General features: G+C 37.1%; 1 protein-coding gene across 1 annotated transcript; it reads right to left on the bottom strand.

Annotated features, from left to right (window-relative positions):
- Nucleotides 1–1,760: 1,760 nt before the first annotated feature.
- On the bottom strand, nt 1,761–24,522 carry LOC112557640 (forkhead-associated domain-containing protein 1-like). Its single transcript, XM_025227628.1, has 28 exons — nt 24,103–24,522; nt 23,271–23,477; nt 20,480–20,599; nt 19,892–20,132; nt 19,396–19,499; nt 18,754–18,870; nt 18,249–18,374; nt 17,654–17,824; nt 12,938–13,030; nt 12,154–12,240; nt 11,434–11,646; nt 11,047–11,286; nt 10,535–10,733; nt 9,859–10,047; nt 9,529–9,656; nt 9,173–9,289; nt 8,553–8,763; nt 8,144–8,264; nt 7,728–7,994; nt 7,376–7,508; nt 6,978–7,116; nt 6,175–6,404; nt 5,589–5,809; nt 5,132–5,183; nt 4,734–4,847; nt 4,436–4,507; nt 4,062–4,208; nt 1,761–3,938 (listed from the first exon to the last, which is right to left on the bottom strand). The coding sequence occupies exons 1-28, from the start codon at nt 24,217–24,219 to the stop codon at nt 3,906–3,908; spliced, it is 4,209 nt and encodes a 1,402-aa protein (XP_025083413.1). The 5' UTR covers nt 24,220–24,522; the 3' UTR covers nt 1,761–3,905.
- Between the last annotated feature and the right edge of the window lie 469 nt (nt 24,523–24,991).

Genomic DNA, 24,991 nt, shown 5'->3' with positions numbered 1-24,991 from the left:
CGAATTACATTGGGCGGCGATTTCCACAGATTGTAATCAGTTCCTGCAAGCAGATGTACTCCCCTTCGCACCCAGGTATCGTACATTGAGGTATGCCTCTACCCCGAGGCACCCCAGTACACTCGGTAAGTTCTAACAGAGGCTTGTAAGTAAAACAAGGCATGGAAATACACCGACTCACGGATGCCAGTATAGTGAGGAATACAGCAACTGACCATAGGTACATAAGTACACTAAGGTATGAAAGTACACTAGAATCTCTTTGCGCTTTTCGTCCGAGATCATGCGACTTGCCAAAGTTCCTACATGTGGACAGTAGAGATCGACTTTGCTGTATCTCAGCGATAAGTGGAATTCCACATTTAACTGTTTATATTTCAAGAAACTCTTGTATACGCAGGTGAAATAGGCAACACCACAGTTTACAAAACTGTTTTACGCAAGTCAACAACAACAACAACAACAACAACAACAACAAATATTCCGGGTAATTGGAGATGACTTCTTAATCTCCTAATGCATGTTCCGTTTACCCCTTGTGTGCTGAGGTAACGGAAATACATCATTTATCTATAATATATATATCTTCATCTATCTACTAATATGTGTGTTATAATTATTACATGTTTCAGTAAAAAAAATTAAATATAGTTATTTATTTATGCATTATAAATGTTGTAATTTATTTATCTCTTGAATGAGAACAAGAAAGAAGAAGAGGTGGCCAAGGATAGCGACGATTACCGCGAGGTGAGCGATCAGGAACGGTAACCTGTCAGAGGTTCTTTCCCTTGAGCCAGGAGTGTGATCACGAGCTTGTATTACATCCATGGTGTGATCGACGAGCGTTTAGCTGGCGCCCACCCCGTACGTGCATGATACGATGATAACAAAGCCTCACACTATAATCTGTGTTTGGTGACAACATCATCAAGGTAGTAACGGGTGGTGGTCTCACGACAGCACAATTAATGGATGCCAAATAAATTGGTGCACCCCAAAACACATATATACATTACAAAAAGAAAGAATTCGGCATTCTCCAACATATAAACTGAGAATAAAAATAGATCCGCCATTTAAGTCAAATATAACACCAGAACCAAGAATTCAAATCACAGTAATAAAATATGATTATGCCTAACCCAACAAGCGGTAAAATGGCTTGAATTCAGGGTTACAGGAATTTAAGACCGGAATATACAGAAGCTGGCGATATCTCTTGTCCCTTTATCAAACTCCGAGAAAAGAGATACATCACGGCGACTCACGCTTCGGACCGTGAGGTTCTTCCTGAGCGACACGACCTTTTTGTACAGGCTAGCACTTAATTGGGTGAGTATAGGCCATAGTGTACTGCCATCCGTCCGCTATTATCTGTGTTGATAGTTCAATTGACTTTTTTTCTATTGTCTGTTGCCTGTCTTTTGTGCTTAAATGTTTCCCTTTCTCCTGCCATTTTAGGATAACAATCAACATTTTCAGGACAGCCTTTTGTTGATACATATGTCTACTGAATATTTAATGATAATGATTGCAAATTTTTATTCATGATGTTGTTGTGAACTGAAAGCAATGTGAATATCCATTGAAGCCCTACCACTACCCAAACGGCGTTTAAATATTTTATAAACCAGGAACCCTTTGTAAATGTTTGTAAAATGTTTAAATGCTGTCAGGGTAGGTTTACAATGTTAGTCATAACTTCTTGCAGACCAGGCGGCTGCACAAACTTCATTCCAAAAGAAGACAAAAATTTGTTTTCACTACTGCTATTTTTATTTTTGTATAAATGATCCAGTTGAGTTACAGATTATAGTAGCATCTACTATTATTGTAATGAATGGCTAAAAAAGTGCATCAGAATGAAAATATGTAGTAGAGCTGGATCAAGTATATGGCAATGATTGAGTTGGTTGATCAAAATGTACCTTGTGACCATGACAGACAAGTGGAAGAAAGAAAGAGATGGTCAAAATTTTTGTTAGCTAATCAATAAGGATAAAGCAAATGTACCTACATAAAGAGAGTCACAAAGTGTAAGTTTTTAACATGAAAAAACTGCTACCAACCTATGCATGCATTCCACTGTCATTCAAAAGCCATGATATCAAAAGTAATCTACGTCAAGGGAATTTACACAAACAATTACAAATATTTTAAATTGATCACTGAAAAAAATCCTTAAACAGGTTTCAACTCTGAAAGAACAGACAGATAATGGAATGTTGCGGATGTGCCAGTCACAGTGAATCTGACAAAAAGTCATGACTAAATGGATGCACTATCATTTTCTTTGTTAGTGCCAGTGAGTGTGAGGGTGAGGCAATAAGCGAGTGGCTGAATGAATGGCCTCGATGCATGCATGAAAGTACCATTGTTTTTTTTTCAGTAATTGATGCTGATTATTGTAAACAGTGAAGTACATAAGCCAGGGTTGAAACATGTTTTTTAAAGTGCAAGAATAAATAAAACAGAGCAGATCAAGAATTTAATCCCTTGGATACAAATAAAACAAGTCTTTGATCTTTAGGCACTAGATGCTTTTGTATCTGAAAAGGAAAAAAGCAAAAGAGAGGGCTGCAACATTATTTTACCCCTAATCATAAGAAATAATGTGAGGAAAATTAGCTTGAATTGCCGATGCACTGTGAATTTAAAATTTTGATATTAAGAATCACATATTTGTGGGTTTTTCTATTGGTGCATGTATGGCAAAGCAAAGTGCAATATGTGGCTTAGAAAAAGCTACACACATATAAAGCCTACTTTCAGGTTAATGAAACAGTTACTGGCTCAAGTGTCACTTTGCAAATCATTATAAAAGAATAAGTATTAAAAAGATTTAAGTTGGGTAATACACACTGCATCACCAAGTCAAATGTTTTCTCTGAAAAGAGTTAGGGTGGGGAAATAGTGAGCAGGGCTTTTGTAAACAGAGTGGGTATAGATATCAACAATCTGTATATGAAATTTTCCAGGATCAACTAATAACTTGTACCTAAAATAAAAATGGCTACAATACTGTCAGAAACATTAAAGATTGGGACATACAGAAAGGCACAGGAAAAAGATCACATTATATAATAGCTGCATGCTGATAAAGTTCATTTTTGATCTAAAGCAATATCAACATTCAGAGATCACTCATACCTGCTTCTGCATATTTTATGTGAGTTGATATACTTTTAAAAGATAACAGAGCAAGAACACCATGTAGTTCTTGAAAAGTCATGCAGTTATGACAGTGGACATGAAAAAAGAGGCTTTGGGAGGAGGATATAGGATACATATATATAATGAGGAATTATAGGAAGCCAAGTGCACAGCCACTCAATCTATACTTTCTTACATCTCATCGATCATTACTGTCAACAGTATCACAGTATATGCTTTGTGGCTCAACTTTAAAAGGATTGCAAGAAAATCATCTAGAACACATTGTCTGGGGCTGACACAAGTTTATAGATATGTCAGAGGAAAAATAAAGTGCATTGATAATATGCACATTATACACATCCTTCATAAAAAAAAGCTAAACAAGAGGTTCCTTAAAAAAAAAACATGTTTGAAATAATCATTATTTTTATTAGACATGTGAAGCTTCAGTAATGGTGTGAAGCTTAAGTAACGAAGCGCAAACATCTGCAAGTAGATATGTACCCTGTGTACAGCCTTTCTATTTTGTCCTGGAAGGAGATTTATTCAAAACTCAAGTCAATAACTTGCAGAGTACTTTTTTCCTATTAAATTAGAGATGCCAGACCTCTAAAGACCACAGTGGTTTGATGTAAAACTCTTTGGCATTGTGGATTTTCAGGAAAAATATTTGAAATCCACAGGATTCCATGTCAAGGGTGTAAAAGCCCATTCTACTTGATATTGCATGTTTTACATTTAGAAATTTAATCTATCACTTCCACTGCCCTCTCTAGACCCTGAAACAAAGGAAATAAATGCGGTAATACCACAAGCAATTGGATTATCAGAAAAAAAATAAATACGAAGAAAATGTGTTACTAGAACTACCAACACTAAAATGACAACAAATGTATACTTACCAGCCCTCTCTCTAATGACATCAATCGTTTTTCCCTGTCGTATAGAGCCTGCTCTTTGTCACAAAGTTCCTCCTTTAGGGTCTGAATCTCATAGTTTTTGCGCTTCATGAGTTCCTTTTGGGCTTTCTTCCGTAATGCAGCAGTTTCCTAAAATAAAATTTTGGATTATGTCTCAAGAGAAAAACGTCTGAAAACTTTTTAAGGCCACACTTTTAAGTTGCCTATTATTAAAAAATTTGCAAAGTACCCATACCTTAAAATAACACATTAATATATTAATATAGTGATCTTGAAAATTAAAAAAACACACATTTGATTATTATGTTGAGTATTGCCTTGGGTATGCTAAATTCTATGTCTCAAAATGTACCTACCTGCTGCTCCTGCATTTTACGAACTGAATGAGGTATCTGTAGGTGAGCTCTTTCATTTTCAAGGTGGAAAGTCTGCAACACAGTGTTTCCTGACTCCATATTTTTCCAACTTTCTTTGAAATAAGAATAGTTAAATACTACGTATTGATCTAGAATAGGTGAAAAAAATTGGAATAAACTGTGCATCATTTACTGAAGCACAATATGGTTTTAGATTTCATATTGACTCCTGAAAGTCATTTATATGCTGTGAATGATCTTTCCAAAGCATAAGAACCAAAAGCTCAAGGGAGAATACCTTTTTTTGTTTAATTGCACCATTGAGTCGCTTCTCCTGGTTTAGGCGATCACGTGTACGGCTTAACGACTCTCGCAGATAATGAGACTCCTCTGCTTTGCTTTTCATATCTTCCTGTAAACAAATTTAAAGGACCTTTTGTTGTCATGAACATTTCTAAAACATTCTGTTTCCATCCAAAGCTTTTATCTGTGGCATGTGTGTTTGCAAGCATGTTAATTAGATTTGTGTTTTACATTGTTACATACAGCCAAACTTAATATCCTTATTATCATATTATTTTAAAAACATGAATTAATCCATGTTGTTTTGTATAGACAATCATAATTTACAGCTTCTCTATTGGCAAACATGTAAAGACAGTCTGAGAGAAGGAACAGGAGAAAGGATGAACTGACCCTAAGGCTGTCTATTTGTGTAGTCTTCCTCTCAGCAAAATCCTGTGCTTCCCTGAAACATGTATAGCAGTGAATTCATATTTACAGTCAGAACACAAGTTTTACTACATTTAAAAAGAAAATTAAATTCAAAGAAGAAATCAGATGAACACTGGCATAAGTCTTCCGAAATATGATTTTTATGCAACTTTAATTAAGCAAATTTAGTTATTGCTCTTTTGTCCAATGTATGCTACATACATTAAACACTATCTCTCAGTAACAACAGCTCGTAAGTTGCAACAATATGGATGATAACAGCATATGAAGCATGATAAACAGCAGGTTTGAAGGTATAATATTACTGTGCAACTGTTCTTTTGATTTCTGCTGAACAACAATTTAATTATTTGTTAGGGAAAAATCTGCATATAGCTTGGGGAGACTATTAAAATATGATAGAGTTTCCCATACTGACCTAAGCTTAGCTAGATCATGTTCATAACCTTGCAGCAGCTCATCCTTGCGTATGATTCGCTCCTTCAAAACATGGACTCTATTGGCCAACAGCTCACAAGCAGCTTCTCTCTCAGCCACAAGTCTGTCTCGCTCATCCTTGGGCATGTGCGCCATGGACCTCAAACCTTGGACCTCTTCCAATTCTAGAGCACTGGCCACTGCTCGAAGCAGTGTCAGGAACTGCAAAATACTCAGGTTTACTGTCAGCGCTACTAAAAGTCTATCAAAAATGTTTGTTCCAAAACACCAAAAAAACTTCAATTTGCAGTTTCAGTGCGTTCTCTCATGTCAAATATCTAGTTAATAGTGTAGCCAAATAACATAACCTAAAGAATTGACATGGTCCATATGCATGTGACAGGCCTGTAAGTGTATCAGGAAACTCAGATGTATCATCAGTGTCAGAATACAGTTCTGAACTGTATTTTTACTAAATGTAACACTGGTATCAGAACGCAGCTCTAATCTGTATTGTTAATCAATTTGATTTATTTGCCATTCTCCTAAATTAAAGATGACTGAAGAGTTTGTGAAATGCCACTCACTGTTGTTTCACTGCTTTCAAGGGTATCCATGGTTTCACGATGAGCACTCCTCTCCATGTCAGCTTCTGGGTTTAAGGCAGAAATCAGTCCTCGGGTTCTGCCCACCTCTCGATCCAGGCTGGTGGAGCTTGCAATCACCCGGTCCTCTGCAAGTGCTTGGTTGGCTCGCATTTCAGCTAGTTCTCTCTTCAACATCACAACTTGTTGCAAAGCCTGGTCTTGTGTTGGCACTGAAGATAAAGTAAGAGAAAAAATGCAATTTTTTTTAAACAACATCACAACAAACAACAATACTTGTACAAAAATATGGAAAAAATGGATTACTAAGTGGTTACAGCACTGGAATCTGAGGTCTGAGGCCCACAGGCCCATGTAATGCAATGAATTTACGACAGTGGATCCTGGTGTTAAATGGGTGTCTGACTCTTTAGAGGGAGGAAATAATAAGACCCACCATCCTCATATATAGTTTTTTCCAGATAAACTGCAGTCGTTAGCCTCTCATTACCTAATAAATAAAAGGGTCTCAAGTCTACTTATACCCTATCAAAATACAACTATTTCTAAAGCTGAGGACATCTACAAAAATAAATGTACTCATGAGATTAGGGAAGAGACTTAAAGAATTACAGATTTCTGTCTGCAGGTGCACCATTCAGTTTTCCCTTTTTTTGAAATGGTTAAAAACTAAAACAGGTTTGTGATCATGGAACTCATGGAAACTCTCTCGGCCATAACCATTGCTCCTGCCATCATTATCATTTACAAGGACATCCCCATCATGTTCCACAGAGGACACTCACAGGGTGGCCGTGTCTGCTCCAAGGTTTTCACCCGTGTCCTGAGTTCTGCAAGGGCCTCCCTCTGTCTTGTGATGATCTGTTCATGGCGTTCCCCACGACACTGAGCACCCAAGCCAACAAGCTCTGATGTGATGCGACCCTGTATGGAAATAACATTTCAATCGATCTCGGAACTTGCAAACATTCTGAAAATAGCTGCCCAAGTCAATAGTTGTAATCTAATGGGATGTGCTTTGTTCACTGACATGAACACTATAAAAAATGAAATAAATAGCTATATAAATACAAGTTTTGAATTTAAGAAGCATTTCAATCGCTATAGAGACTGCTCACTTTGCAACCACTTTCCTTGAAGACATATCAAAAGGGTCAATATCAAAGGATACCACTTGACTCACCTCCTGATCCAGGAGTTCAAGCTGCTTTTTCTGCTCCAATTGTTCTTCCTTCAGCTTGACTTCCACATCCTGCAACCTTGACCCTTGCTCTGCAAGGTCTGTGCGGTACTTCATGATCTGAGACTTTTCGTTACTGTAACAAATATAGCTTGATTAGTATCTGTGGGTGAGATGAAAAATAAAGTTGATTGTTAATAAAAAGATTTTCTTAAAGGGATTCACAGTTCAGCAATACTTGGAGAAAGGCAAACTTTGTTTGATGAAGTCATCTCACTACAAGACGAAACAATACTGTAATACAACCTGCCCTTAAAATACACTGTTAGGAAAATAGGTGACGCTGGTGTCTCACCTCAATTCCTGTTCAAGCTGCTTGATCTCACCCTTCTGTTTGTCAATTATCTTGGACAATTTTGCCATCTGCTGACGTTGCTCTAACAGCTCGCTCTCACGGCGGACCAGAAGTTCCCGGTTCTGCTCCATCTCTCGTTTTTGGGACTCGCTCATTTCCCCAGTGATGTCAGACAAGCGAGCTGAAGCTCCAGAAAGATCTCGCCTCAAACCCATGATCACATCTTGTTGTTCTGAAACTGATTTCTTCAGTTCTGCATTCTCTTGCCTGCAAGAATAAAAGTAAAATGAAAGAAATTATAAATTTTGGAAAAACTTTTATAAGTGAGAAGATAACCATCAGAAAAACTGTTTCATACAACTAATAGAAGCATAAAGTATAAAATTGTGAAAGAAGGGTAACTGCTGGCTACAAACCGAAGCATTGCCAACATATGTTCCAGCGCATTGATCTCTTCCACTGGGCGCTGAAGAATGACCTTTGGTTTTGGTGGAACCACTGGTTTCTGAATAAACCGCTTGTCCAGTTCAGTCCTTCAACTCTAAATACCAAGACCACATAACATAAGTGTGATTTTGGAACTCAAAGAAATGAACTTTTGCTAAAAGTATATTTTTTAAGACAAAAGAAATTTACTAAAATTAAAAGAAGAAAAACATCTTTAAAAAGCAAAACATTGGTGCTGTTTGCCATAATTCTTGTTCCATCCTCTTTTTTCACAAATTAACTTCATTCCCTTGGCATATCAACAATACACTGCTATCAAGAAATATGAGAGAATTAAAACAGCTAAGTAAACACAGCATGTTTTTTTTAAATGCCAACCTGTATTACTCTTCTTAAGAGCTGCTGCCTCCTCCTGGAAGATTTTAGACTTCTTGTTGAGCTTACTCAGGCGTTCCTCCATGGCACAAATGGTAACCGAATGTTGCCGCACCTGCTCCTTGTAGGACTCTAGGTCATCTGCATTCTTTTTCACTAGTTCGCCTTTTTCTTCCTGCAGTTGACTGATTTCTGCTTTCATTCTCTCTTCCAGCTTTCATTGCAACAGAAAGATATTTTACAGGGTCAGTTAACAGCAGCTCTTCTTTCATTCTCTTTTCCAGATTTTATTACAACAGAAAGATGTCTTACAAGATCAGTAAACAGCCCTACTCTGCTGTCAATTACAGAAGATGAAGAATATCACATTAAGTGTTTATCAAAAAATTTAAATTTGCGAAAGAGTAACAAATCCCTCTTTTCTAACAATTTAAGCAGCACATATATATGCCTTGATTTCCTTTTTTTCTTATTTCTGTCCAGTACTCTTGGCTTACATGAGGTCAACAGTTTATGTAGTAGGTCTAAACAAAATATTTCAAATAAAAGCAGCATTTGAAGATTACCTTTGTCACCTAGGTGATGGCAAAGACTGATGAATTTTGGTAGGGCAGTGTGCTTACCTTGACTAACTGGTTTTTCAAGTCAGCCTCCACGATTTTATACTGTTCCACTTCTGTGACTAGTTCTGATGCCTGTTCCAGCTTGACCTGATCCTCTTCTTGGCGTTGCATTAGTGACTGTATGTACACATGTACACATATGAATGTGTGCACACACACATATATACACACACACACATAAATTATTGGAGAAACAATGGAAACAGATCTCAATCAGCATGAGACTAAGGATATTAAATATGGAGTGTTTAACATTTTTTTAATTTCACGTAACCTGCAATGGCACTCTGTTAATTAGAAATGAATGTTATTTATTTTACTTGTAAAAATCCTGCTTCAGTCCTTGCTAAGATTACCTGTCGTAGTTGTTGCACAGTAACTTCTAACCGATCTGCTCGCTGCCTCTCATCTGCAACGGCATTTCCAAGCTTCTCTGCCTCAGCAGTCCGTATGTCATCAATGGCTCTGTTGACTTTTTCATCACCTATAGATCACAAGCCAGTGCAAAATAAAAATCCTGAATGAAAAATAACAGTAGTCATATGCTACCTCAGAATTCAAATGACAATGAATAGAAATCTTATAGCAAGCTTTCTCTCTCTCTCTTTGTTTTTCAGTAACGCCAAAGCTGGCTAGAAATCATTCAGTCATCTAGAACTGGATTAAAAAGAAATAGTTTGACAAACCTTCTAGTCTGGCCTTTTCTACTGCATCCAAAAGTTTGCTCTCCATCTCTTTTTGCAAACCCTCCAGCCTGACCTTTAACTCCTCTTGGTGGTGAGCTTTCATCTCCTGTATCTGCACAGTTAGCCGTTCCTTCTCGCTTAGAGCTGACTCCCATTTAGCATACAGCAGCTCAATGTGTGTGTTGGGGGCTGCACACAAAGTAGAATGAGGACATCATCTACCGCTTACTTTCTCTAAGTTCTTTCAACTGCCATATGATTGCTAACCAAGCAAAATACTTAACAATGTTATCAAGAAAGGGTTGTTTTCTTTTAGTTGGCTGCAGGAGATAATGGCTGCATTTTTAATCTAAAAAAAAAAAAATTAATGCAGAAGACATTGTTTCCTAAAGAGCTGGTGCAGAATGCAACATTCAATCATCTTTTTTGCTATTAAAAGAAAACCTAATAAGCTGTGTGTCCACACACAGGCATGTGTAGGGTACATGAACAGGAATGAGAGAAAGAGAAAGTCACTCTATATGCATAAGCTTAAGTACTTGCATGCAATTATAAAAAAATGTTATATGCAGAAAAAATAAAAACAACGACAATGATTTGGATTAATAAAACAAAGATAATACCAAAACACAACAGAAACAAAATAATTTATTTGGATGAAGAAATGGAAGCTTACGTTCGCTAGACAGCTTGATGTTCACACCACATTTTTCCAATGCTGCCTCAACTGCTTGTGCCCAGCCAAGGTCAGTGGTCAGAATGGAATGGACTATGTCCCTGACCCAGAGTAGAGAATCGTCTGCTGACAGGGACTGTACAACACTCGCTTCTTGCCGCAATGATGAACTGAGAAAACCACTCTCTTTTAAGCGGTCCTGTTGACGCACATTTTTAAGATTTCAAACCCCAGAAAACTGTATCATGGTGTTATGTGCTGAGACATACAGCTGACACCTCTGAAGAATGGTTGAAACCCAAGTACTTTCTCTGCCTCTCATGATATCATGATAGACATTTTAAAATTGTTTTATTTCTTTTATTGCAGCTAGACAAAAATTTCCTCTTTGCATACATCATTAATTCTTAATAAGAGCACATCTCACCTATGATAATGTCTCACCTATAATAATTAATGAATCATCATGCAATCATTTGGCTCTTCTTACACAGACATTACTGCGCACTCACCAGACTTTCCTGCAAGTCGTCTCTCAGTTTCATTCCTTGTGCTTTTAGTTCGTCTGTACTGGAATTTGCCTGTTTAACCTCCTTCTTTAATTTCTCAATATGATCCCAAAGGTGGGTTCGCTCCTGCAAAAGCTTTTTCAGTATCTCTATCAGTTCATCATCTGTGATCTGTTTTTCGGGGGCCTCCACTCCAGGGGTGGAGAAAGTTGTCTGAATGACTTTTCCCCTGAATCTCTCAAACTGAAAACAAAGTCACAAATGAACGTTCACTTGTTATCTGACAATTCTGTCTTGAATTCTCCCTTTATTTGTATGCTACAATGTATAGAGCAGCACAAACAACTCGATCAGCATGATTATTTATCTAGACACAATGAATAAACTCACCTCTTTCTGCAGTTGCTCTAAGTCTATGCGGACAACTCTTTCAGCGCGCTGCATATCCAGGAACTGTGACTTGTTTGCATCAGCCTGTGCCTGGATTTGACGCCGCGCATCCTTCTCTTCAAATAAAGACTGCTTTAATTTTTCAAGTTCATCTCTTAGTGCTGTGATGGTGTTAAACTGATCAGAAATCTTGTTCTCTGCTGATTTAAACCTCTGAAAAGGATCAGTTACTGTGAGTAAATCTTGAAGACCTATTAATTCTATGTGATTCCATGTGCATACATTATTCCTAACATCACTCAGAATTTGCTTTCTTGAAGAACAGCACCAACAACAGCAAGATGAAGGTGTATGTCAGAGGTTCTCAACCTTTTACTTGTGACGCCCCCCTGACGAATAAAGGTACGTCCGCGTGCCCTCCATAGCCAGCAATGTAAGCTAATTTCACTAATACTGGTATGAGAAACTTTTAAAAAATGACCACCTGAGCTTGCTACATCAAGTATCATACACATTAAGAACAAAGTTATGTGATGAAGACCACAGAAATAAACACAAATGACAGTAAAAAAAGGAATTTTTCTAAGCTTATTGACTATGGGCATTGCTGACTTCAATTTAAAACATATCTGAGACAACATAGTGTGACTACAAACCTTACTGTCAGCATACCTGTCTAAGACCACTCTATTGTGACTACAAGCCCTGCTGACAAATTACCTGTCTCAGGCTGATGAGTTCTTTCTCCCTTGCATCACGCTCTTCAGCAGCTTTCCCAGAAATGGATGCTTCACGTATTTTATTTACCTGAAAATGTATTACAGATCTAAAAGATGGGTTTAAAGTATTTATAAATACACACACACAGTCTTAATCTAAATTCAAGTTTACATGAGTGACGTTTCAAGATATTTCCCGTTGCAGACTGGCTGAACAAACCATAGTCCTGTTTTCTGTCATTTTTAACTGCATTGTAGTTGGTTTTGTGCTTGATTGCTGCAAAGGATTTAGTTCATTGATTTTTTTCCCCCCTGAAGTGTCTACTTTTACCTGTAGTCTTCATTTCATATGAAAAAAAAAAATGTTATTAGCTACATCATCTGTGATTGTGTCGCCATAATGAAGATTCATTACTGTACCAGATTTTTAACTTTGAACTTCTCTTTCTTGTGTGAGAATCATACCACTCATTAACATGAAGTATACTGTTGTGATCAAAATAAATTATAGTTTGAGTACCAAACAAGTATTATTAATGAGCTTATATTTAATGCTGACCCTAATTAATGTACCATCCTTGAACAAATACACAAGTCAAATACTTTATACTTGGACTGGGACATAGAAAATAATTGATGACCTAGCAAAGTTCTAATAACTAAACCAAAGAAAAATGTTTGGCCTGAAAAAGGAGAATGTTTTAATTAATGTCAGTATTTACAACAGATTTATCACAGTCTACAAAGTCTCCTGTAGACTGTCAACTCTAAAACAGTCTGCTGACCTTAATATTAGCATTTGACAGAAGCTGGTCTCGTTCTCTCAAATCTTTTCTCAACACCTCTATCTCCCGTGTAAGTTTGCTGATTGTGCAGTCCTGCAACAATGAGAGAAAAATTATCTGTTTTAGATGTCTACAAATTATGCTGATGGCTTAGCATGCTTTATCAAAGTGTAAATAAACAAAATTAAAAGTGAAAAACCACCCTTTCCAATCACCTTTACCCCACAACAGAAGATAGCGTTTTTGTTTATGGTCATTAAACTTTATGCAAGCTGATTTTAGGAGGGTAAATGCTTTAAAACTTCCAATAATCAGAGGTAAGTGTTTATTTAAAAGTCAGATTGCAGGTGGTAATGAAAGATAAATGTATAAAAACTGAAAAGTGATTAAAGAGGTAAGAAATATAATGGCAATAAGAAAATTCACAATGTTAATGTGCAACCTTTCTTGCTTCTCTTTATTACACTTACATTATTACATAAATAACTTCTATTTCGATCTCTTTTGGCTTCTTCATGCCTCTATTATTTTTGCTTGCATGAATAAGACTATTCCTAGCTATTTTCATCACCAAGTAAACAAAGCTGATCCCTGTGTATGTACCATATTTGAATAAAAGTGCATGGTTCAAAACCAGATTCAGTATTTTTGTTGCGACTTCTGCATGACAGAAACAGCAGTCTTCTAAAGTTTAAATAATATAAAAGTGTGAGACATTATTTCCCCTAAAATTTCTTTTATCTCTGAGTACTGAATGATCACTTTAGGCCTGAAACAAGATTTTTAATTGTAATGGATGGATCCACCCAAACTGCAAAGCTGCAGTTGCAGTACTCTTAATGCACTAACACATGGTGATGGTTAGAGGTACAGAGAGTCCCTGTAGGGATATGTCTGATTCCAGGGTAGAGTTCTGGTGGACAAAATGGGTAGAAAACAGAACAATGCTAATTTCAATTCTAGTTTTTTCCTACCATTCCCCCTTGCTAACTGCAAAACCTAACCTAAGTTTTATTTATATAATTTATTGGCACTGCCCATATAAACTGAAGGTAAGGAATACACAGATTTTTTAAATATGAAATGCATCCTAACTGATGAGAACTGTTAACCACAGATAACCACAACTATTCTGATGTGTATGTACAGATACATCTTTCAACCTCCGTTTATTTATAAGAAACATTTCTAGATGCAATGAGTTGTACCAATATCTATAGGAGAGATAATGCTTTCTTTGAGAGCTAGGTTTGAAAGAGAATGAGAGAGAAAGAAAGAGTGAGAGCTCAATCAAAAATGAGGCACAACTGCTGATGAAACACATTCAGCAAAGAGAAAGCAGTTTGTGAGTTTGGTATTTAGGACCTGCCATGACAGTGTCCATGAAATAGATACCTTTCTGCTGAGTACTTTTTGCTGGCCATAAAACTAGTCATCATGGGTTATGCTATCTCCTTATGTCTGCTAACTGCTTTTTACAGAGTAATCAAATGTGATGCACTATTTTTTGATATTTTTTAACAATATAGACTTTTGCTGAAGTCAGCTGACAAGCAAAATTCAGGATGAAAACCTGTAGAAATAAGTACAAAGAAGGGCCTAAATCCTATATGCTCTATGCAACCCCTGTGTGCCAGTAAGATGGCTTTGTTTAAGCTTTGTTATGACAACTAAAGTTAGAATTCTTCCTTGAGTTTCTTTTCAGTGGTCTGTAAAAGACAGTCTCTTACCAGATGTTGACTATTCTTAGAAAATCTCTCGTTTGGCATAGAAAGCATGGCGGTTCTCCTAGTTTCTCTGCTAGTGCATAAAATGATAAAAAAAAATTCTCTATGATCCAACAATGGCAAATCTGGTATGGTGATTTCCATGAATTTGGTGTGTAATAGAGCCATTGAAAGGAGAGATTCAGTTGTGAAATAAACAAAACACAAAAAACGAACAGCAAAGTGAAAACAGTAGCAGATACTGTCAGATCATCTAACTAGCATGTCAAAAAGAAGAAATTTTGAGAGAAAATGTTCTGTCTTCGAGACTTACCAGATGACATTATCATAGGAGATAAGGGTTACCCTAACTCTTAATAACCATTGAAAAGTTGTCTTCCTGACAGTGAGCTTGCACGTGTCTAGTCAGGTGAGCAACTGCCCTGTAACAGCGTAAAAAGTCAAACGAAAGGCAAAAACACCAGGTTTTTTTTTCGACTAAAAATCTACCCAAACAGGGTTAGGGGAGTTTCGTTGTATCAATGACATGACCATTGGAGAATAAAGATCAGGCAGAGAGAAGATACAACCGCCTGAGAAGCAGGAGGCGGCCTGCTACTCCGTATCCATCGGCCGCATCAAATGCCAGAGATGCAATGTGCACGAGGTCAGGGCCAACAGGAAATAACTTTTCCTTGACCTTGCTAGGCGGTGCCAAAGACGAGTCTAATATGTCTTGGGGTTAACAAACAAAAGGCCCAGGCCAGGTTCTATATAGGAGGAAAAGAACGAGAGGCAGATCGTTCTAGAGATAAGCTGGCAAAAGTCAAAAGACCCAGCCAATGCAGTCCACTCCTACGCAGTCTGAGAGTAACTGCATGTGCAGCTATGACCGACCTCATTGTAGACATCGTGGTGAGCCCACGGAGCGATGAACAGCCCAAAGAGTAGGGCCACAAACAGGAAGAGCCTCTCTGCTTGGGTGAACTGGTTGGAACACTCGACTGATGGGGTCTATGCTGACGGACTAGTCTTCAGGACGGACTACCTCTCGCACTGACCTGGCTGTCAAACCAAACCGGGCAGCTGACGGGTTTCTTTCCAGAGTGGTGAGGTCGATGATGAGAAGCCATTTCCGCCTGGTCTGGGTTGTGTGGCTGTAGTACACAGTGTGGCTGTAATAGGTTGAGTCAGGGTCAATTGAAAATGACATCACGAGAGAATGACGCCAGCTGGAGTGACGTCAGGGTTAATTTGAGTCAACTGAAAATGACATCACGGGAGAATGACGCCAGCCGGCAGTGACGTCAGGGAAAAAGATGGAAGGACGAGAAACCCGTACAGACCATCGAAGTCTCGTCAAAATTAGACTGCACCTATCATTTGAGCATCACACCCATCCGCGGAGTGGACCAGCGGTCAGCGTCGTATCACCTTAACTCTGGACACCGGCGCACAGGTCAACCTACAACCTTTATCGTTCACTGAAGAAAAACAATAACTTTCTGCAAGACAGAATCAATTAAGTCAGAGGCCTCCTGGGCCAATCTAAACAGCGACTGAGATCACACCTGAGTCTTAGAATTCCGAATAACTATAGCAGTAAAAACAGTAGCATCGGCGACACTCACCGACAGGAGTCAAAAGAATTCTGACGAAAAACGCAGAATTCTCTGTATTATAAAAAGTATGGAAAAGGCAAAACAGTCAAGCACATGTCTTTCCTCAAGTAAAATAGTCTCCAACAAAAAACGCGCAATTCTCTAAAACGTAAAATAAAATTGTAACACGTACAGTCGACCCCAGGCAATGCCTAGAACAAACGACAACAATGCACTGACAATGCACAAGTTTACATCAATGAGTGAGCGTCGCACGTGCACGGTAAGAGCAGTGGCTATATAGTGAACCCCACAGCAACCATCAAAAAAATCTGGTGCGTTGGCCTTGCGTTTGGCCTTTTACGCTGTTACAGGGCAGTTGACTTGTGGAGTGGAAACGATATAAATAAAGTTCATAAAGAATCAATTTAAAAATTCGAAATGGTGTTCCAACTGGTTAAAACAATGGCATTTTAAAAGTTGTTCTTGATAAATAATTTTGAAGTTATTTCGTTTTTAAGTGCCTAATTCTTCTCTATTTTGAAATTCTTACATATACTCAAAAATTAAGAAGATGGATATCTAAAGATATAATGAACAATTCACTTGAATAAAATCTTAGGTATCACTGTCATATGCCTTTTTTCATTATTGGCAAATACAATATACATTGCCCAATGAGCCACTTATGAGCAGTCGTGATTAAGAAATGTTGATTTGATGATGATTATATCAGGAAGTCACTCTGACTACAACTTCGTATGTAGATTGTAGAATTCATCTAGAAAAAAAAAATTTGCTTCCTTGATTCTGTACCTATTTCTAATTTTGTAAGAAAATAAACACTGCAAATCAAACGAAAGCACACACAGTGATTAAAAAGAGACATTGTGCTGTCAAACTGTAAATTTACCCTCACTCGAAACTCATCAGAAGTCAAATCTTCAACTTCAAGAGTCTGAAAGGTACATTCATCTGCTTATTAGCATTGTAAATAATTAAAAGGACTGGTAGCAGTTTTTTTTCTCTCTGCAGCAAGCAATATAATTTTGTCACCAATGATTAATATGCTTTTAAGATAAAAAAAATATAAGATTCAGTACAAATGCACAGTCAACTGTTAAAGTGTTAAATCTAAAAGGATTTAAAATGTATAAGCATATTTATATAAGTCTAAATTATTCAAGACAGTTGGAAAGATTAGTTACAAGCAATGACATCCATGGCAGTTGATGCTTAATACAGGCTACAGAATGTGGTGAGAAAATAGTAAAGCACCAATGTTTTCTTCAGAAAAATTACTTCACTCAAAGATTTAGCCAAAATAAAAAACCAAAGCAGAAAAGATCAAATCTAACTAATCTAAACTGAAGCTAAAAAATGCGTTATTCTACACCATATTGTCTTACTTTGTTTGACATATCGTGCTGCATCTGTGTCACCAAGCCAGATGTTATGTTTTTATCCTTTTTGACTCGCTCCAGTTCACTCCTCAGGGATGCCACCTCTTTCATTCGCTCACCAAGCTCCTGGCGAAGTATAAGGGGATTTCCTGTGCTTTCTGGTGGAGTACTGTTTAGCTAGAATTGAGAAAAGATTCCACTTTAAAATTTGATTTTAGTAGACCAGGGCCAGAACACATTGTTAAGCACTAGAGACGTATTATACAATTGATATCGAATGAACTTGGTGGTAAATAAATTAAAAGAAAAGAACATTTAGTATCCTGTGCATCACTAATTATATTCTGCTTTTTCAACTCAAAATTTTCAAAGATTGCAAGCTGGCCTAGCTAGAAACTGACCTCGCTCACACAGAAAATACAATTAATGCTCTCAAGAAACATAGCAATGGCCTTTTAAGGACCTTGTTACAAAAGGTTTGACCCAGAAGAAGGCAAGCTAAAATCAAGAAAACAAAATATTTTGCTTTTACTGTTTCTTACAGTAATATTAGCAAATACAAGCTGACACAGCCTACAATGGCTAACATAGCAGGAATAACCTGGTCTTTGAGGGCCATTATTTCAGCTCTCTTGGCATTGATTTCATCCTCCATTTGTGCCAAGCGAAGGGAAAGCTCCGGATCACCAGAACCCATGATGATAGATGGTTCCTGTTGAAGTTTTTCCTGTTATCCAGTTAAATAAGTACATAAAATTTATGATTCAAAGGAATGCACAGCTCTCATATGAATTTTTGGTCAATACTTTATCATATGCAAATTTTTTGGACTTAGGAAAGTTTTGGTGGCACGCAGGAATATAAGCAAAATCTACTTAGAAAACTAGGAAGACTTCTCCAGAGAAAAATAAAATTCATTTCCTCAGCTTATTAATTTTTACCATAGCTGTTCCTTATAAACAAACTGTAAAGAAAAAAACAACTTTCATTTGTTGCAAAGGTTTGTTTCAACTGAGATTGAAAATGAATATTCAGAGTATTCCTTGACTATAGTAATTACACTTGACTTAGTCAAGCAATGTTTAATGGAGTTAATGCTAACTTACCTGAAGATCTGAGATTTGCTGCTGTAACTGCTGAATAAGCTGATCTTTCCGGAATGAATCAAACTCAAAATTACGCAGTCTTGTCACCTCTTCTGTCAATTGATTTATTCTGTATTCCTGCAAAAAGATAACACGAAACAAGATATAAATGGAGACATCTATAAACAAGTTCAAAAATCCAGTCAATCTAAAATTATTTTTAAAAAATGGTTAATGTCAGATACATGTAGTTTCTTTTTTAGTTACCACTTCTCTTATGCATTTGATCCAAATAAAATCCTACAACACATACACAGCAAATGATGAATAGGTTCTGAAACAGTTATGAATGGTTGGCCATCAATAAAATGTCACATAACAAAACTACAAATAGTCATAAACACAGTAGGAGCTAGCAGTTTCCTGCATGATTCTGACCAATATTGTGTTAAAGACCAAACTGAATGCAAAAGCACATTCTGCTCTGAAGATTCCATTCATAACACTGATTAACACCTAAAACTCAAAATTGCAGATAAAGAAACCTGTTAGCAAGAAAATCAGATTTCTTCATTAATGACATCATCATCAACATAGCATCTACCATTATCTCACAACTTCCCCAAACACTCATGCACAGCAGATGCCTGTGTCTGCTCTCACCTTCTCCTGTGCTTGCTGGGTCAAGTCCAGTCCTGGAGAAGAAGTCAGTGGAGGGGGTGCCTTTCCTGTCCCAATCCCTCCATTCACCCACCCCCCTACTGGACCTGTGGTAATAAAAGAAGCAAATAAATTTCACACAGACAGTTTTGTGGAATGAACTTCAGCACCATTCCAATCTTCCTGTCCACAAAAAGATCTTATTAGACAAGTGAGGCCAGCTAAGTTAATTCGTTTAATAAGGTAAGGGTAATCTCCTGACCTTTTCAGGTTGATGAGGGGTGAGGTATTAGAGATCTCACTTTTCTAGGGGCCAGCTGTATGTCAGGGCAGTGCCCATCTCTCCCTCACTGCATTTCCTTTCCCAACCCTCTATGGAGTCAGGTACCCATTCCTGATGGTCTTGCTGGATGAAAGCGTTACTAAAATGTCATCTTTATAGCTCAATGCATACAAACCATTCAAAAATTATTAAGCATGAAAAAGAAATCTTTATTACCTTGTCTAGTCACTGGGGATCCCACTGCCGAAACACCTTGGAATCTGGGAAAATCAAAGGTTGAACGCCGTGTGGCCCCAGCACTTAAAGGTCGAGATCGTAAAGGTGGACGGGGAACAGGTGCCTGTGTACTTGGCTGAGTCCAAACACCCAAAGATGGTTGAGGTTGAACAACAGAATGAGGTGATAAAAATGGAAAACCTTGAGCTGGTATTGGAGGCCTTTGAGCTTGTTGGTACATCTGTTAAAAATTAAAAAACACAAATGTTTCTACTTGAAGGTACTTATCCAAACACTGCATACACTGAGTACGAAAGTAAATGTATGGATTTTTTCTTCCTAATCCCTGAAAATTTCAGGAGCAATTTAGACTTGTAATCAGAGTTTTGTGAGCATCAAAGGCTGATGATTAAAAGATATATTCTTACAGAGGCTGATAAATAAAAAAATCTGTGTATATTTAAGACTGAGCAAGCTGCCACTTCTTTAAATCAAAGTATTTTATTTAGTATTCATCGCTAGCACCCCATTTCCTTCACAAATTGTATACAGTCCATTGTCACAATAACAACATAACATTATGCTCACCTGCTGTTGCAGTGCCTGTAAGGTGTTCTGAGAATGAGCATTGGAATAAATTGGTGTTTCATTCAGAATGGTGAGAGGGCCTGTCCATACTTGTCGCTGCTGAACTGGGGGGCATGTCACCTGCAACATCCCTCAGGTAACTGTAATAATCTGATAAAGACATGCATAAAGATAAACTTGCACCTACCCTTTAAACAGTTAACAAAGTGATAGCTATAATTCTTAAGCTGTTAACAAATGAAACCTTTTAAACTGTATATATTTTTTCTATTTCAAAATGGTTAATTTCAGTTTTTCTCAGCATCTCTGAATGCATAACGAGAAACTTCAGAAAGTTGCCAGTGGCTATTGTGTTCACACAGCAAAAGTCAAGTAATTATGAGACCATTATTGATTATTATGTCTCATCTTAATATTATGTAAATCATTTATTGTGCTGCTATTATCAGGGAAAAAACCACAATAGAATGAGGGTGAAAAAACATAGGAAGAATGAGTTTTCATAGGAGCCCAATAAATCTTGACAACAATGAAACTTACAGCATCAAGAAAATAAAGAACAAGGTAATAAGAACAGATCATGCAAGATGTTGCCATGGAGCAAGTGCTAAAAAATCTCATGATAATGCTATCAATCAAAAAAGGCCCAGGAGCATAGAGATATGATGGCTGTGTTCCTCTGTGTTTGTCTAAGATTAAACATTGAGCAAGTAAACATATCAATCTTTCTAACGCTTAGTAAGGTGCTTAATGTCAAGCACTCTACAATAGTTCCTTTCAATGTGCTCTTTAAATAACGCTTTACAAATCCTTTTCTGTGCCAGCAAAAATCCTGCTACATTCTTTCTCTCTCTCTCTCGATCTCAGATACATTTTCTCTCTCTCCTTTTCTCTCTCTCTATTACTCAAGCACACATATGATTTGAATGATATACATTAGTTATCTTTCTTTTTAATAAAGTATATGACTTTTATCAGTTAACTACTATAAAGACATAAAAGCTAACGATAGCTTACAAATATAAGTTGACAATGAACAGTGAAATATTTTCACTGCTTTTTTTTAATAATGCTGGATAGAGTGAGAAAGGTTATTGACTGGGTTTTACTTTACGTGTTATTATCTTTTCTCATTAGAAACTGCTATCAAACCTTGTCAGAATTTGGATTTAACCCAGCCCACTACATAATAAACTAATATAACATTTTAACATAAATTTATATGAAGTAATAGCAAGTTATGTTATCCTTTTTGAATGAAGTAATTCTATGACTTCTAATGTAAATTTAATATCAAATAAAAGAGAGTAAAATACTTTATTTAAGCTGTTGCTCCATGCTTGGTGATATTCTACTGCTTAAGAATCAAACCTGTTTGGCAAGTACCTATTAAAAGATAAGAAGGACTCTTACAGACATCGTGACATATATAGATACAAATTCATCAAGCCACATTCTGATAGGACAACGCAAATGTTCTGTCTCCACCCATTCAGCCTGTTATTTTCCATTCAAAAAAGGCATTCTGAAAAAAAGTTTGTATTTGGACTGTCCTTACCAACTGTATTGCATCAAATCAGTTCACCAGAAACAGGTCATAAATGCATAAAAATGCACTGCTAACAAACATCCTAGTAAAAAGGTTAGACATGCCTTCTTGTGCCTTATACATGAGTTATATCACACATGTAGATCTTCACTTATGCTTATTTGAAGATATACAACTCTACTTAATCTGGATTTCATCAACCTTGGGAAGGCCTTATCTGAAGGTATATCATGCATTCAATTGTAGAGCAGGTTGTTAGCTCAAAGTTTACTCAAACCAGTTGCCTACCTTTGATGAGCAGAAATGGAAACTTTAGGTATACTAAATGAATCAGGAGAGGGTTGTCTGCCTTTTACATGCCATGCCCTAAGCATGGTGAACTGCTTAATTCACTTGCCCTTCAGCTTTTAGGCTATAGTAATCTTTACCTATACTATCAACATGAGTTATTAAGTTTTAATTTTGCTTAGGTTTGTGATTGGATATACATACTGCACTTGCAAGAAAACAGTTAAATTATCTTCACAAAAGCTGATGATAACCTAAGTTCAGGCATATATATGCATTGCCTTCCTTTTGTAAACCTCTTTATTTGAATCAGCATATTTCAATTAAGAAATCAACTGAAATGATAATGTATGGAAAATATTAGTACCCAAGTAACTATTTAACAGTAACTATGGAAATGATAGACCTCGAGGGAAGAGAGCCAAATAGAACAAACAATGGGGCATGCATAATGCTTATCAGTATGTTTAGCTTCTATCTGGATTTGTCTTTGCACTTCTAAACTGGATTAGTGGTAACAAAACCCTGTTTAGTGTGGTCGCCTACTTTATGACAACTGATTTGCCTGCCTTCCCAGATTTCAAACTGATATAAAAAAGAAGCTTGGAGTACATTCAGGTAAGAAACTTTGAATTGTACTGAGATTTATGCATGTAGAAAAAAACCTATAACTGCAACCTTATGTAGACATATCTTTCCGTTTTTTTTCAATTTTTAGAAATGATTAAAACTCATGTGTCTAGAGAGAAAAAAAGCCTGTGCCCTAGGAGTGAGACTTTGGTGAAATTAGGCTAAGAGTGAGAATCTCATAAATCTTTTGGAAAAGGGTAAAAGGTTAATGGAAGTTTATCCTGTTCACTGAATTCCTCTTATCTTATGGAAAGATAAGTAGAAGAGTATATATATATATGTATTTTCACCTTCGAGTTTATAGTGCTTAGATGTGAAACTCACCATGGAAGTTTGCTCCACCTGCAATTCGTATGGAATACCATTGTAACCAAATCTGACACAGTCCCCTGCTGCAAGTCTAACTGCAGCATTCTGTACACGAACGTCATTGACATATGTGCCTTGTGCAGTGTTCAAATCTTGAATGATAAAACAGTCATCCTTTTCGCTGTATTCTATCACTGCATGCTGAAAATCAACACCAGGTACCTGAAAAGAACAAAGCGTTGATAAGTAAATGTTCTCAGCAGACATATATGAACAATGCAGTAAGTAAGAAAGAATTCTAAAAGGCCAATTTAAAGTGGGAGGTTTTTAATGTTTTGTTATTTATATATTTTGTGATAAATTAATACAAAAACACATTGTTTTAAGTTAGCAATAGACCCTTTGGTAACTGATTATAGATTTATTCTAATTTATTCAAGGGGCAACTTGAGCTAGACTTGTCAACTACAACTCTATCTTTCCTCGTTATATAATTTCTCTATCCATTCAGTCCATCTTTCTCTCTGAAGTTATATTTGTTTAAAAATATTTTTTGCTGGCAAATATGTGCCATCTTTGAGAACACGCGAGAATCCTGCCCTTTCAGTAGCATGTGATCATCTTGTTCCTGTGATGTTTCTGACAGATGATTATGATGATGATATAATGATGATGATGATGATGATGAAGGATTTGCTTTCTTAAACAAAAAACAATTAATTTTAAGGAATTTGATATAGCTTAATTTTACTCTGCAACTGGGCCTACAGCAAGGAAAATTTGATCAACATGCTGTTACCCGCTTAAATACTTGACTGGTAAGTATACGACCAAAAGACTACGTTACCTGTATGGTTAAATCGCAGGCTTCTCTTCCGATCGTCGTTACCTTTGGCGATAAATTAAAAATATTTCCATCAGGAGCTTTCAAATAAGCCTTCATTTCTGTCGGTCGTTTAATCATCGCCGTTAAAGAGTACACATCTACATGAATCCTAATTAAATGTGCACATGCCTGCTGTTGTGTGGTCTCGTCTGCTCGACTGAATCACAGCCCGCGAAATGTGTTTCCGTCCTTTCGAAGCAACAGTCTCAATAAAGATGTTCACGAGGAAATGAAAACCTTACAGCAATAATAATTTAAGCTGAACTGTCGACGGAGTTTGTTTCAGACGATTTACACAAACAACAGTGATAGTGCTCTCGCTTCACATGGTATTTTTCATGCAACCACTAAACAAGCACTCCACCCGAGTGCGTCGGCCATGACAACCACCAAAACATCCTTACTCTCGCTCCTAGAAACTATCCACAGATTTCGGGTTGGTGACTGCAGATTAAAAGCTAGAAACTTGAAAAGCTTTATTAAATATATCGATCATTGCTTTGAGAAAGTGTAATGGAAACGATAGTTTTCTGGACAGCGTTCAATGTGAAACATTTTTAATACTGCTTTCCGGTAGGTCATGGGACAAATCGACCCAAACCAAGTCGACCCATTTGTTTCGACTTGCTCAAGAGAACTCGACCCCCACCGACACCAAATCATGAGGCGGGTTTAGGTCTTTTGGGTTGATTTGGTCTTCTATTGGCCGCTTTTATCTTGACGGAGGAGAGGGTGGGTAGATGGTAGTTTGATGGGGGCGGTCGATTTGACCACGATCATCATCGATGCGACGAGTCGACCACCAAAAAAAAAAAATAAATAAACAAACAAACAAACAAAAACCCAACAG

Source organism: Pomacea canaliculata, linkage group LG2 (genome assembly GCF_003073045.1).
Source record: "Pomacea canaliculata isolate SZHN2017 linkage group LG2, ASM307304v1, whole genome shotgun sequence".
NCBI classification, from domain to species: domain Eukaryota; kingdom Metazoa; phylum Mollusca; class Gastropoda; order Architaenioglossa; family Ampullariidae; genus Pomacea; species Pomacea canaliculata.
Note: the sequence above shows the minus strand (reverse complement) of the source record. Positions and strands in the feature narration are given on the sequence as shown.

Excerpts from the sequence above, each read along its gene's own strand:
- LOC112557640 (XM_025227628.1), bottom strand. The coding sequence starts at position 24,219 with ATGATTAAACGACCGACAGAAATGAAGGCTTATTTGAAAGCTCCTGAT. Across the intron at positions 8,265-8,552 it reads TCTTAAGAAGAGTAATACAG|GAAGGACTGAACTGGACAAG; the intron begins GTTGGCATTTAA and ends GTATTTAGAGTT. Across the intron at positions 3,939-4,061 it reads TGTCATTAGAGAGAGGGCTG|GGTCTAGAGAGGGCAGTGGA; the intron begins GTAAGTATACAT and ends CCTTTGTTTCAG.